Source organism: Cicer arietinum, chromosome 7 (assembly GCF_000331145.2).
Source record: "Cicer arietinum cultivar CDC Frontier isolate Library 1 chromosome 7, Cicar.CDCFrontier_v2.0, whole genome shotgun sequence".
Lineage (NCBI taxonomy): Eukaryota > Viridiplantae > Streptophyta > Magnoliopsida > Fabales > Fabaceae > Cicer > Cicer arietinum.
Window position 1 is genome coordinate 50,450,928 of NC_021166.2, and position 14,192 is coordinate 50,465,119.

At 29.4% G+C, this 14,192-nt stretch overlaps 1 protein-coding gene and 1 long non-coding RNA gene across 2 annotated transcripts; both read left to right on the forward strand.

The window, feature by feature from the left end:
- The first annotated feature begins 9,310 nt into the window (after window positions 1-9,310).
- Window positions 9,311-11,881, forward strand: LOC101505613 (2-methylene-furan-3-one reductase-like). Its single transcript, XM_004510875.3, has 4 exons — window positions 9,311-9,530; window positions 10,224-10,527; window positions 10,633-10,818; window positions 11,315-11,881. Exons 1-4 carry the CDS (start codon window positions 9,351-9,353, stop codon window positions 11,665-11,667), a joined length of 1,023 nt encoding a protein of 340 aa, XP_004510932.1. The 5' UTR covers window positions 9,311-9,350; the 3' UTR covers window positions 11,668-11,881.
- Window positions 11,882-13,585: 1,704 nt separating this feature from the next.
- LOC140921084 (uncharacterized) lies at window positions 13,586-14,154 on the forward strand. The gene is made up of 3 exons (XR_012163955.1): window positions 13,586-13,696; window positions 13,778-13,954; window positions 14,045-14,154. It is a non-coding gene; the product is annotated as an uncharacterized lncRNA (long non-coding RNA).
- The last annotated feature ends 38 nt before the right edge of the window (window positions 14,155-14,192 follow it).

Sequence of the window (14,192 nt, forward strand, 5' to 3'; positions counted from 1 at the left end):
GAAAAAAAATTTCCTCCCCCTATGTTAGTAAACAAAAGCACTGGGGGATGATAATGATGTCAGAAAAACAGTGTATCAGAGCAACAAATAAGCAGATTAAATAGATTATGGCAATTGATATCAGAGAGTAATTGAATAAACGTGCTAATATGTCATATAAAAAACAACACAAAACAGCAATAACAAGACATTACATCACAACAAAGAACTTAAAAACCTGAACTAGGCTGTTCCTCACTATTAGCGAAGGGAAAGGTAGAGACCGCTGTATTACCCTCAGCAGGTGTCTCTTCAACGTGAGGTTCAGAACTATTTAAGGTATTTGGTTCCTCTGTTGCTTGCCGACCGATATTCGCTATGTCTTCAAAAGGTAGCTTAAGGCCTAAATGAGCTTGTATTGCATCAACATTCTGAACAACTGAGTTCAGAGATGCCTGGAGAGTCTTCAAATCAGCTTCTATTCTAGCCTGTGACTCTTGCATTTTGGCATTGTGAGCCATCTGAAAACACATAGTATTTGACATATGTGGCTCATCTACACATAGTATTTGACATCACTTAAAATTTTGTGTATTTGAATTTTGGATGCATCTTCAGGAAGGACTCCAGCAACTACATAATTAACTAAATCAACAAACCAAGTAGTTACCTTATGCAATTGTAGCAGTTGCTCATCAGAGAAATCATCTTGAATGGGGATGAAGTCATCATCCATTTATATTCTGCTCGAATGATCTGCCACCAAATTTTTAGCTCCACTCTTATCTTTAATCTCTAAATCATATTCTTGGAGTAACCACATCCACCGGATCAATCTCAGTTTTGCTTCTGGTTTCTTCAGCAAGAACTTCAAAGTTGCATGGTCAGTAAAAACAACTACCTTCGAACCTAGCAAATATGATCTAAACTTATCAAGAGCAAAAACAATAGCCAAAAGTTCCTTTTTAGTGGTAGCATAAGTAGTCTGCATGTAATCTAAAGTCCTAGAAGCATAATAAATAACATGGACAACCCTGGCAACCCTTTGTGCAAGGACTGCTCCCACTGCATAGTTAGATGCATCACACATAATTTCAAAAGGGAAGGTCCAATTGGGTGGATGAATTATGGGAGTAAAGGTTAGTGCTTCCTTTAAGAAATCAAACGCCTTCTTGCATTTGTCACCAAAGGTAAAATTGACATCTTTTTGTAGCAAATTTGACAATAGAAAAGCTATCTTGCTGAAATCCTTGATAAAACACTTGTAAAAACCTGCATGGCCAAGAAAAGAACGAATCTCACGGATGCAAGATGGGTAAAGCAAATTAGAAATCACATCAATCTTGGCAGGATCCACTTCCATCCCATTCTTAGAGATCACATGTCCCAAAACTATCCCATGTTCAACCATAAAATGACATTTTTCATAATTCAGCACAAGATTAGTTTCAATTCATCTATACAAAACTTTATCTAAATTGTTCAAGCATGCATCAAATGAGGAACCATACATAGTAAAATCATCCACGAGCATTGGAAAGTGCAAGGAAAATACTGATCATGTAGCGTTTGAAAATTCCATGAGGATTGCATAGGCCAAAGGGCATCCTTCTATAGGCAAATGTGCTAAAAGGGCAAGTGAAGGTGGTCTTTTCTTGATCTTCTAGTGCAATATGGATATGAAAATAACCAGAAAAACCATCAAAAAAACAATAATGTGACTTATCAGCCAACTATTCAAGCATCTGATCAATGAATGGTAAAGAAAAATGATCTTTTCTAGTTGCCTGGTTTAGTCTCCTGTAATCGATGCATACTCTCAAATTGTCCTGCACTCGTGTGAGGATAAGTTCATTATTTTCATTTTTAACCACTGCGAGTCTAGTTTTCTTAGGGACTACCTGCACCAGACTCACCCATTGACTATCAGAGATGGGGTATATAATGCTTGCTTGCAAGAGCTTGGTCACTTATTTTTTTACAACATCCAGAATTAATGGGCTAAGTCGCCTTTGGGGCTGCCTGACTGATTTTATCCCATTCTTCCTGTGTTCTGTCAAAATCTGCAACAACTTCTCTTCTTGTTCATCTTCAAGTTTGAATGAAATAATCACAGGTAACTTGCCACTTCCTTCTAAATATGCATATTTCAAATTTTTAGGAAGTGGTTTAAGCTCTATAGTCGGTGGCTGCTCAATGGAGGGTACAACACCAATGGCCGAAGCTAAGTTTACAAAATCAATTATGTTAGTAGAAATATCAATATCAGCACAATGATCAACCTGCAAAACAACTTCGATCTCAACAAAATAGAGTACAATTGAGTATATGTACATAATTCACAAGTATAAGTATCATCAAAACCATACAATGAAGGAAAATCAGTAGCAAACATATCGGGGTAAGTGTCATCAACCAAATCAGCAAGCAATTCAATTTGAAAAATAGAATGTTCTTCCATGGGGTGTTTCATAGTATCAAAGATGTTAAATTTTACAATGCTATCACCAAATTCCATGGATAGAGTTCCAACATGTACATCAACTTTTGTTCTAGCAGTTTTCAAGAATGGTCTGCCTAAGATGATAGGCGCCCTGTTGGACTTATTCTCTTCCTCTCCCTCCATGTCCAGAATGTAAAAATCTACAAGAAATATCAAGTCTAGCAAGGCGAGTATTTCTCTTGTTTGCCAATTGAATGGTAACACCTGTACTTTGTAAAGGTCCAAGAGCAGAGCAAGAAAGTTAAAAATAGATGTAGACATAACATTAATGGAAGCTCCTAAATCTAACATAGCATTTTCAAATTGACTATTGTATATGGTACATGGAATGAAAAAAGTTCCTGAATCTTTGCATTTTTTAGCCATGGGTTGAATGAGGACTGAAACATTTTGCCCCATGTTTATCCTTTCATTACCTTTTAACCTTCTCTTGTGTGTGCACAACTCTTTTAGAAATTTGACATATCTTGAGATCTGTTTGATTGCTTAAAGAAGAGGAATGTTCACTTCCACCTTCCTAAATGTATCCAAGATCTATTTGTCCCTATCTCTAAAATTCAAATTTAAGTTCACTATATTGTGGGAGACCAACTCGTCCACTAGAAACATGTGCCCAAATGCTATAATCAATAGTCAAAATAATAAATGGGTCCTTTTTTTATATATCATTAGACAAAGGCCAACACAATCCCTCAAAATTGGCTAGCGTGAGCGTCTATATCATTAAACAAAGGACATCTGATCCCCAATTACTTTAAAATTTTTGTTCACAATAAACCAAAACACGAACATCGCATAAATAAATATTGAGCGATTTCTTCTACACCACACTACGCGACACACATATTGGAGCCTCAAAAGCTATACCATGAGCACTTAAATTATCATCAGTCGAAAGTTGATTCTAGAAAAATTTACTCATAAAAATAAGTATCTTCAAATGAGACACTCTGTGCAACACTAAAAGATAATATGAAGAAATATCATCCACAAAAGAACCATGTGTTACCACATCATACAAACCAAATTTTAATACCCATCTATTAGATCAGTTATCCTCCAAAATAATATTATCTAAGAACAAAGTACAATCAATTACCAAGATTTTCTCTCATTCAAAAAAACTGTCTCTATTCCCAATTCAAAACCACCTCATTCAACCTTCTTCTCACCATATCTGCCATAATAATGTTCTTAATTGTAGACAAATTTAAGTTAATATTAATTTTGCACAGATAATTACAAGTAACTATTTTTTTTACGGATGTCGTAGGATGTTAATATCTTCCCCACGCATAATCGACTTCTGAACTGTAAACTTGGTTTCAAATATCTTTTTTTTAAGGGATTTTTCAATGTTTTCCCTATTTTAAATAAATTTTGGTGGCGACTCTATTGAATTCGAGAAACATTCGAAATTTTAAGTCGCGATAATCTTTTAGCATTTTTACCACTCATATTGTGTTTTTCACATACCATGTCAATCTTCCAAACACTAGTGCTAAAAAATATATCCCCGCAATCTAAATGCACATTTACATTTTAGGGGTCATGTATCTTTGTGTTTGGATTGTTTCTTGTATTCTCTATATTTTTCAGCTCTTTCACATCTCAATACAAGTGTTATATTTCTTCTATAGCTCCTCTAATATGACCTTGTAATAATAATAATAAATTTTAATTAGACTTTTCATCTCAAACCATTTCGATAGATCATCTTGAGTATTAAACTTCTGAAATAAAAATTAAACAATCAACAAAGTTGAAAAGAGAAAATAAGTCTCATAATTATATATATACAAATTTTACGAGTATAATAAGTGATGACTTGATATTCACCAATAACATCTTAATGTTTAACTTCAAATTGGAAGAGTGGGGGAGAGAGAAAAAGTATGAAAAAAGTTTTGAAAATTCTTATATTGATGCGTCTGATTGTGTAAGATTAATTTCATCTAAAAGTACACTACCAAAAAAAGACAATTTTAAAAAGGAATATAGAAATAAAAGTTTTCAAAAACATTGAAGGGAGAAAAGAAGCTCTCAAATGGTAATGACGAAAACAAATGCAAATGAATGGGCCTCGGGTCCTCTATTCAGAAAAAAAAAATGCAAATAAACTTATGTAGTTTCTTCTCTACTCTCTTATGTTTTCAAAAACCGTAAATTAATACGTTTAAATTGATTAATTTAAAATTATATTTTAATAAAAAAATATTTAAATTAATCAATCTACAAAATATTGAAAGCGCAAAAGAAAAAGCGACCTAAATTTTAATATATTTATAAAATGATTAAAATATATAGTTCTGGACTTAGACCATCTTTATGTAAAAAAAAAGTTGTCCGTACAAATCAGCCGGCCCAGAAAATTTGAGCAATTAGCCAATCAATGATCACTACAAATGTATGATCAAAATCATACATTTTGTCTTGTTATGTGTATTGTTTTGCAAATTATATGTTGCATTAATTAAGAAATATAAAAGTTATATATGGACAAAAAAACATGTTATTAGTATATAGTGAAATATCTTATAAAAAATATATAGTATAAGGTTAGACTAGTAGGTTTGCATTGGATTGACTGGTAGTTGAATGTTGATAGCATTCATAGGACACCACATCTCTTTCAATCTTTCTCATGATTCCATTCACTATACCACACATTTCAATCCAATGAATTATTCTTTGAGAAGTAGCAAATGCACTTCAACCACGCTATTTCTTTTATGGATTGTTTTTCAGTGTGGATAACAATAACTAACGAATTTAAATTCAAACATGTCTAGCTTAACCCACATGGGTGATGGAAACATCACGATATGTGAGTGCCTAACTCATGCATTAGTTACTTATCTAATATCCTCAAGTAATAAATAATATTCTTGGATCTTAGATAACATAATTAGTTTGAACTTTAATAGCTTTAGATTGCAAGTTTAGAATGTGATTTTCTTAAGCACTTAGATCAATAGATATGTGAGGAAATGAAGGATAAGATCATATGATACTATTGTGTGGTGTTTGGAGATAAGTGTGAGTTAAAAATATCACATATGTTGTTGAAAAAATGAAAAAAGTGAATGTTAAATAACTTATAAATGAGATGATCCATAAATTTGATGTTTTAATATTTAAATACTTTTCACTATCTATGCACAAGAAAAATATTATAAAGTTATATTTTCTTTATTTAGATATCTCTGTTGCTTAAATTTGTTAGGTCATGAAATTAGTTTAAAATCCTAGGGAGATATTTATAATATGACTTAAAATCTTAACACGTTAGACTTATAAATTAGTGATGATAACTCTTTTGCTTATATTTTGCTCAAAATGCACAAATTTATTCAATGTAATTTTATTCTTTTGGATGCTGGTTTTCGGCAAGACATTTTCAAAGAACTTATTTACAACTTAATTATTAAGATTTATCTCGTAAACATAAACATTTAATTATGTAATTGTTTGAATAATATATATTACTAAAAATTGTTTTCATAAGCTACTTATCACAAAGAATGAAAATATCATATGTTTGTATTTATTTATTTGAATTTATTAATTAGCACAAGTACTTATAATTACGATGATTTGAGAGAATTTATAAAAATAATATATAACATGTTCGTAAGTTATTTTTAGATTATTTGTCATTTAAATTATTAATCAAATATTAATTATATTTTTTCATTAATTACTTTTACTAACTGTATTTTAATCCATCTACCTACTATTTATTTACAAGGGTATTTAGTCAATTAAACTCATTTTATTATATAAACTAATACATTTAATGATTTTTTTAAGAAACATGCATAACTTAAAACCATAATTAATATGAAAGAAACTCTAACATGAAGAGCTCATTCACTAAAACAAAAATATTATTTCTTTAAGAATTTAAATGGGAACAGAACCAACCATAAGTAGTTTGTTTTTATTTATTTATTTATTTATTGTATTTTTGGATTCATGAGAATCAATATTAAGGTTGGACTAAGTGCTTTGTATTGCATTGACTGGTAGTTGGTCTATGGATAATAATAAAGAGTTCCTTTTTAAGTTCAAATTACTTGTCTACCTAATCAACCTACATGCGTGTTGGAAACATCAAGATTTATCCATGCATTAGTTATCTAATCCACAAGTAAGAGACAATATATTGACAAGTATCCTAAAAATAAATGTTATGTTATTAAAGAATTTTAAAATAGATTATCCGTGTTTTCAAACACTATTATTATATTTGATTCTTTAACCTATGTTAAAAATATTTTTTATTTTTTTTGTCATGATCACATTAATTATTAGTTGTGGTTTTAGATTAACTTTCTTGAACTTTTACAAGTTGAGAATGTGATTTTTTGTTAAACGACGAAACCATAAGATGTGAGAAAATTAAGGAAAACATACGACAGTTATCACATCTATGCACAAAGAAGTACTATGGCTCTTTCTCTTTATGTTGACAAAAACAGTGCTCTATTGATTAAAAAGTATCATTTATTTCAATAAAAATGTGTTACCTATATACCCTAATAATAGAACTAAAAATAATTTTCGTTGAACATTTTTCTGTATAAATTTTTCTTTCAAATTTACCTATACCCTAAAGTACATATTAAAACAAAAATTTAGAAATTCACTTAATAAAACTAAAATTTAAAAAAGCTTAGGTAATATAAATATTATGAAACTGAAACAAGTGAATTAAATTAAAATGAACATTATACAATAAAATATATACAATTAATCACAATTGTATTTGCCTTTTCATTACTTCATATTACAGTAATTTTTTTATGTTATTAAGTTTCATTTCTTTAAAAATAATAAAAGTTTAACTTCAATTTATTTTAATACATATGGATAGCCGACGCATTTTTAGTTTAATTACAAAAATATAGTTCATTTTTGTTCAATTTACTTTTTCTTGAATAAAAAGTCTCATTTTAATGTTGGTTTTTGGTCTTAAAATATATTGAAATATGAGCTTTAATTATTTGGGGAAATTTGTTCATCTGTAAGAGAAGTTTAAAATATCAAAGAAATCTCTAAATAGGGCTAAAAGGTGGTCACACAAGTCATTTGAACTATTTATTTACTGAATTGCTCAAACACTCACAATTTATTTTATATAATGTATTATTCATGACACTCTAACAATGAAATTAAATATCTTTGGACTCTTGATAATAATATATTATGAGCATAATATATATTACCAAAAGTTGTCTTGAGCTTATTTTAATAAGCTTCCTAAGATAACTTAAGTAATAGTTGTTGTTCCATTTTTCTATTTTATTTTTTTATTGCATGAGAATAAAGTTTTGTATGGCAAAAATAGTGAATAGAGAATGAACTTTTAATAAATAGTGGATAAGTTAGCTGATAGATGATAACTAATAAATTAGCTGATTTGATTTGAAAACACTATAAATTTGTGAAAAAAAACAGTTTAAAACAAAACAATTAGCTTAAATGCAAAAAACTAAAGGCTGTAAACTTGTTTTTTGGACTTGTGAAACAAACCCTAAATGTTAAGGTCAGTCTAAGTGCTTTGCATTGCATTGACTGGTAGTTGGCTATGGATAATATTAGCAGGTTTTCCACCACATCTCTTTCATTCTTTGTCAAATGCCATTAATTCTCCAAACCACATCTTTCAATCTAATGGATTACCCTTTGTGAAGTTTGCTGTAGCAATTGAATTTCAACCACAATGTTTTTTATGATATAAAGATTGTTTTTTAAGTGTGGATAACATATTAATGAACTTCAATCCAAACATATCTACCTTATAACCCACTTGGATAATATGGAATAGACTTAACAGCAACATGTGTGAGCAATCCATGCATTAGTTATCAACGTCGTGTTGGTTCGAGTGATATTGGACTCAGATCTCTTAAAAATAAGGTTTCAGGTTCGAGCATTGTGAATAAAAAAATGTGATGACCATAAAAAGTGACAAATAAAATTCTCCGCCGGAGATTTATCATCAACAAAGTCAGGAGATACTTTGTATCAATAATATAGTTAAACAAAATAATGCATTAGTTATCTAGTTCTAAGGGATAATAAATATAGTTATTGCTTCATAGATCTTATATCAAATAATCAGTTATGAGTTTGGATTAACTCCCAGAAAGTTTACAATGGTATTTTCTAATAAGCACTGAAATGAATAAGACATGAGAAAAGGGAAGGATTAAAAGATTCAAAAGGACACCAACTATTTTGTTGTTCACCTATATGCCATTTTGTTAATCTAGTATAAAAATGTAATTAATTCAGTTAAATAGATAGTTAATTTAGAACACATTTGAAAATTGTGTTTAAACGTATAGTTAAATTAATCACATTTTTGTCGTAATTTGAATTAAACATCTATACAATTGAATTAACCATATTTTTGCACGCAATTAATCATATGTCGCGCAGATGTAAAAAAAAAAAGAATGTTCGTATTATTGTATTTCATAAGAGTTTATAACATAAACTCTAGTATATTAAACATTTATTTAATTAAACTCTTTACTCAAATATCCACACATTTTTTTTTCTTCAAATTTTCTTGTATCATAAATTTTGGTGGGGTAGCATCTATTGTAGAAGGAAGAGGATAGAACAATAGATGATAGTTTATTGGCTATAGATAGAAGAGAGTGACTAAGAGTATAAGAACTCAAGAGGTCAAATCACTTAAGGATTTGAATTTAAATGGCTTATCCTTACAAAAGATAATGTTTGGACATAATGATTCCATTCTCACTCATCAACTTACTATATATACCTTGGTTTATAAGTCTAGTTGCATAAACTAAAAACATTTGAGAGAAAATTTCTAAAATTTTTTGACATGAAAATGCAGAAAGCTTGGTTCTATGAGGAGTATGGTCCTAAGGAAGTCCTTAAGTTAGGGGACTTACCTATCCCATCTCCTCTGCATAACCAACTTCTTGTCCAAGTGTATGCTGCTGCTTTGAATCCCATCGATTCAAAGAGGCGTTTTCGTCCGATTTTTCCGGCCGAGTTTCCTGTGAGTTTGAAACTCTAAATTTTCTTATAAGAAATGATTACTCATAACTCAAAATCATATTAAATCACACCAATTTTGTTAGCCATTTTATAAGTTTCAGAAGACATCATGGATAACATATTTTCCAAAGGACAATGAAATAGTGTCAAACATGTGACAGTTAATGGAAATGTGAAGTTGTGGACATAATTTATATCTTAGATTTACTTTTACACATTAATGCAGGTTTCTTGGGGGTGTAAGTAATAATCAATAAATATTTGTGCAATGCATGAATGAGTTAGAAATTCTTCATTTGAAGATTCCTGGCATGTTACTTGTTGCATAAGTAACATTTTTTTCATATAATATATTTCCATGAAAAATAATTTAATTTTCATGGGACTTTTTGGATTTACTTATTTGAGTTTATCTACTAGTATAAACATATGTGAGTCTTCGAGAGAGCTTATAAAAATAGTTTATGACATGTTCATAATGAAAACGACTTATAAGTTACACGAAAAGAAATTTATTTTATTTTTTGTTATAAAAATAACTTATGCAGAAGTATAACGATAAAGACTTATACAATAAATGTCTATTAAGTTATTAATCTAAACCTGAACTCATTGGTATAAATATTCTACCATTGATGATAATGCCATGATGAATACATGTTGTAAAAATACATGGATTTGTTTAATTATGCAGGTGGTTCCTGGATGTGACATGGCTGGAGTGGTGATAGGAAAAGGTGCTAATGTAAAAAAATTTAACATAGGTGATGAAGTGTATGGAAACATACAAGATTTTAATAATAGTATGGAAAAACCAAAGCAACTTGGAACTTTGGCACAGTTCATTGTTGTGGAAGAGAGTTTGGTTGCAAGAAAACCAAAATGTCTTTCATTTGAGGAGGCTGCAAGTTTGCCTTTGGCAGTACAGACAGCAATAGAAGGCTTCAAAACTGGAGAGTTTAAAAAGGGTCAGACAATTTTTGTGGTTGGTGGTGCAGGTGGGTTGGAAGTTAATTAGTGCTTAATTAAAATATATATATTAATGATAATTTCTAATAATTAGGACCTGTTTAATTCAACAATTTTTGTGGTTGGTGGAACAGGTGGGGTTGGAACTTTAGTACTTCAGTTGGCAAAACTTTTGTTTGGAGCTTCCTATGTTGTGTCTTCATGTAGCACACCTAAAGTCAAATTTGTTAAACAGTTTGGTGCTGATGAAGTGGTGGACTATACTAAGACTAAATATGAAGACATTCAGGACAAATTTGATTTTCTTTATGATACAGTTGGTAATGCTTTTCTTCTCACATCCATTATTAATAATTAGTACTCATATTGTTTTATTTGATTATATAAAACTAATAAAATCATAAATAAAATAATTTACATGAAGGTAAATTAAATTGGAAGAAAAAATTATATATAACACAAAATTTAATATCCTTTTATATAATTGAATTATTATACATTCATAGTTTGTACATGATTAAGATGTCGCGGGATCTACATAAATAATTTCCATCAAGACCAAAAAAGTGTTGAAAATATAGTATTTTTTGAAAAAAATAAAAGAAAAAAATTAATTAAAATGACACGAATAAATATTTTACAACTGTGTATTCCCGAGAGAATTTAAATTTTGTAAAGATCATACTCTAATCAATTTTGTTGCTTGCAATTTTAAATATCACTTCCTTGACTTGAGTTAATGGCATGCATTACATAATGAATTAATGAGCTATCTTTTTAAGTACACATAATAATAAATAATTTTAAAATTTTCAGGTGATTGCAAAAAATCTTTTGTTCTAGCAAAAAAGGATGCAGCAATAGTTGACATAACATGGCCTCCATCACATCCAAGAGCAGTTTATTCAAGTCTGACAGTGTCTGGAGAAATCTTGGAAAAGCTGAGACCATATTTGGAAAGAGGAGAGATCAAACCTGTGATTGATCCAAAAGGTCAATATCATTTTGACAATGTGATTGATGCTTTTGGATACATAGAAACTGGAAGAGCTTGGGGAAAAGTTGTGGTCTCACACTTTCCATTGGAGGAAATTCACTCTACTGTTTTATCTGAGATTAATCCTAATATCAAACTGAATGGCTTGGCAAAACGTCCTTATAAGAAGTAGTACTTATTATAGACACTGAAATATTTAATATATTGGTCATAAAGCATGTGGTCATTAATTGTTGAAATTTATAAATAATGTATTGTAATTTATGTTTATGGTGTGTGTGAAAATAATGTTGTTGGTATTAATTATAGACATGTATGTCATAATAATTGAGTATTTGTCTGTATTATTATACAATGTAATATATAAAATTTCCTCTCATCAGTAATTTATCTCTCTATATAATATTTATTTGAATTGTTATCTTTGTAATCAACCAAATTCGTTAGTTGTAATTAGAGCTGGCAAAAAGTCTCAAACTTTAAAGTCTCTTTAATTTTTTTTATTAAGCTTCTAATATTATATCCCATATTAAAATAATTTTTTTAAAGCTCCGACACATTATTTCATGGAGTTTAAGGGAGGGGTTCAGGGAGTTTATAGGTCTCAATATTTTGTTAATTTTGAGATTTTTTTTTTCTTAAAAAATTTTAGAAAATTATAAAAAAATAATTAGAAAAATTTTAAAATTTTTTTTCATAAAATTTCTTGAAAAAAATCGAATTTTTTTCTCGAATCAAAAAAAATTTCGAAAAATAAATTGTAAATAATTTTTTAGCGAAAAAAAGTCAAAAAAAAAAAAAATAAAAAAAAATTTATTGGTGAAAAAATTTATTTCTCAAAAAAATATAATCGATTCTTTTTTAAAAAAAGTTGCCTATATGCCCATTAAACCCACAAAATTTTTAGAGGGCTTTTAGTGTGGGGGGATTTATTTTTTTAAGCCTTTTAAATTTTAATTTTTTAATAGATGATAGTTCTTGAAAGTAGAAGCTATCAATTCTCTTTATTCATAACTTAGTGAAAATATTGATTTTTAAAAATTAAAGAAGAGGTGGTTGTCTACACTAGGCACTATGTAGGCCCGTCGCTGAGTTACTTTAACAATTTTTTAATTTAAGTTGTTAACATTATATCATATAATCTTATAACTTAAAGCATGATGTATATAATTTATTTTTTCTTAGGACTTACTAATTAATTGCTTAGAATTGAATTTAATTGCTTAGAGGGATCAACCAAAGAGGGAATTGAATTCATGAAGGCCTTCGATGAATCAAATGCTATAATATATTGGCGCTATGTTGATCCAATTTGGAGCCTAAAGAGGTTTCTTAACATTGGTGGTGAGGCTACCCTTAAACGCAATGTGAAATTAATTGATGATTTTGTCAATGGAGTAATAAAAACCAAAAAGGCACAATTGGAAGTTCAGAAAGATTATGTGAGTTGATCAATTCTTTATTTTTTTCTTTATTTTTGTTTTTGTTTTAATCTTTCGATTTTAAAAAAAAATGTCAGTAATTTAAAGTTCCAATAAGAGATAACAAAACGTAATCAACGATTGTTTTATCAAAAATTTATACTTATACTCTCTCAAAGAATTTGTCGTTAACTAAAACTTATTAAATACTTGATATTAATTAACTATTTAGTTCATTTATTTTTCATTTGAATCAACATTATATTGTAACTTAAAAAAAAGGTGGAAATAATATTTGGGTGGTATTTATGATATTAATTATAACTAAAGTTTTCAATTACATTTACAATTACGTCTCGATTTCTTATACTACAAAGAATTAAAGTCAAATGTGATGGTATGTGACATCAATTAGGATACTTCACAATTATAGAGACATTAAAAACCATGATATACCATTTTTTCAACAAATAATTTTCTTTATGACATTGGTATGATGCATATGAACCATCTAAGGGCTGTTTGGAATGACTTATGTCGGGCTTATTTGTGTTTATCTTATGTATATCCTAATAAAAGTCAGCCACGCCTTGGTGAATACGGGGCGTGTCTTGACATCCAAATAAAAAGGAACATGGGCAGCAGCAACGATTCACTCATCGTACACACGAATAAAGATATATTTGGAGATGAGTATGTTGAATACCTCAAAAAGGAGCACATATACGAACTTCTCGAACATAAGGAGCTCAGTGCTACTGTAATCAGCTTGTACATAAGGTAAAAAATACTTTTAATTGCATTTATTGGTAATTAATTAAATGTATTGGTAATTAATCTAGTTTAAAATTTTCATTGAAGGTTTTTGTACGAGAAGGTCGTGTGCACGAGGAAATTGTCAAATAAATACTCATTCTTGTCTCCGCATAAGATGTCGATGTGGAAACTCGATCCAGACAATGTAAAGAAATACATTGTAGATATGTTTTTAGGAAATATAGAAAATGATAAATTGTTCTTGGCACCATATAATTCAGGGTACGTAATTTTATCTTTTTTAATTGATGAGAATTTAATTTATTAGTTGTGTATAAACAAAATTGCTTAACCAATTTTTTGTTGTTGTAGGGCACATTAGGTGCTATTTGCAATCAATGCGGTCTCTGAAGTTATATACCATTTGGATCCCGTGCATGGCAATTACAGCAATCACCCCGAAATAAAGACTATGCTCGACACGTAAGTAATATTCATTTATTTCTTACATATATATATA

Coding starts and splice junctions, on each gene's coding strand:
- LOC101505613 (XM_004510875.3), top strand. CDS start 9,351: ATGAAAATGCAGAAAGCTTGGTTCTATGAGGAGTATGGTCCTAAGGAA. Junction 10,528..10,632: donor TTTTGTGGTTGGTGGTGCAG/GTGGGTTGGAAG, acceptor TTGGTGGAACAG/GTGGGGTTGGAACTTTAGTA. Junction 10,819..11,314: donor TTTTCTTTATGATACAGTTG/GTAATGCTTTTC, acceptor TAAAATTTTCAG/GTGATTGCAAAAAATCTTTT.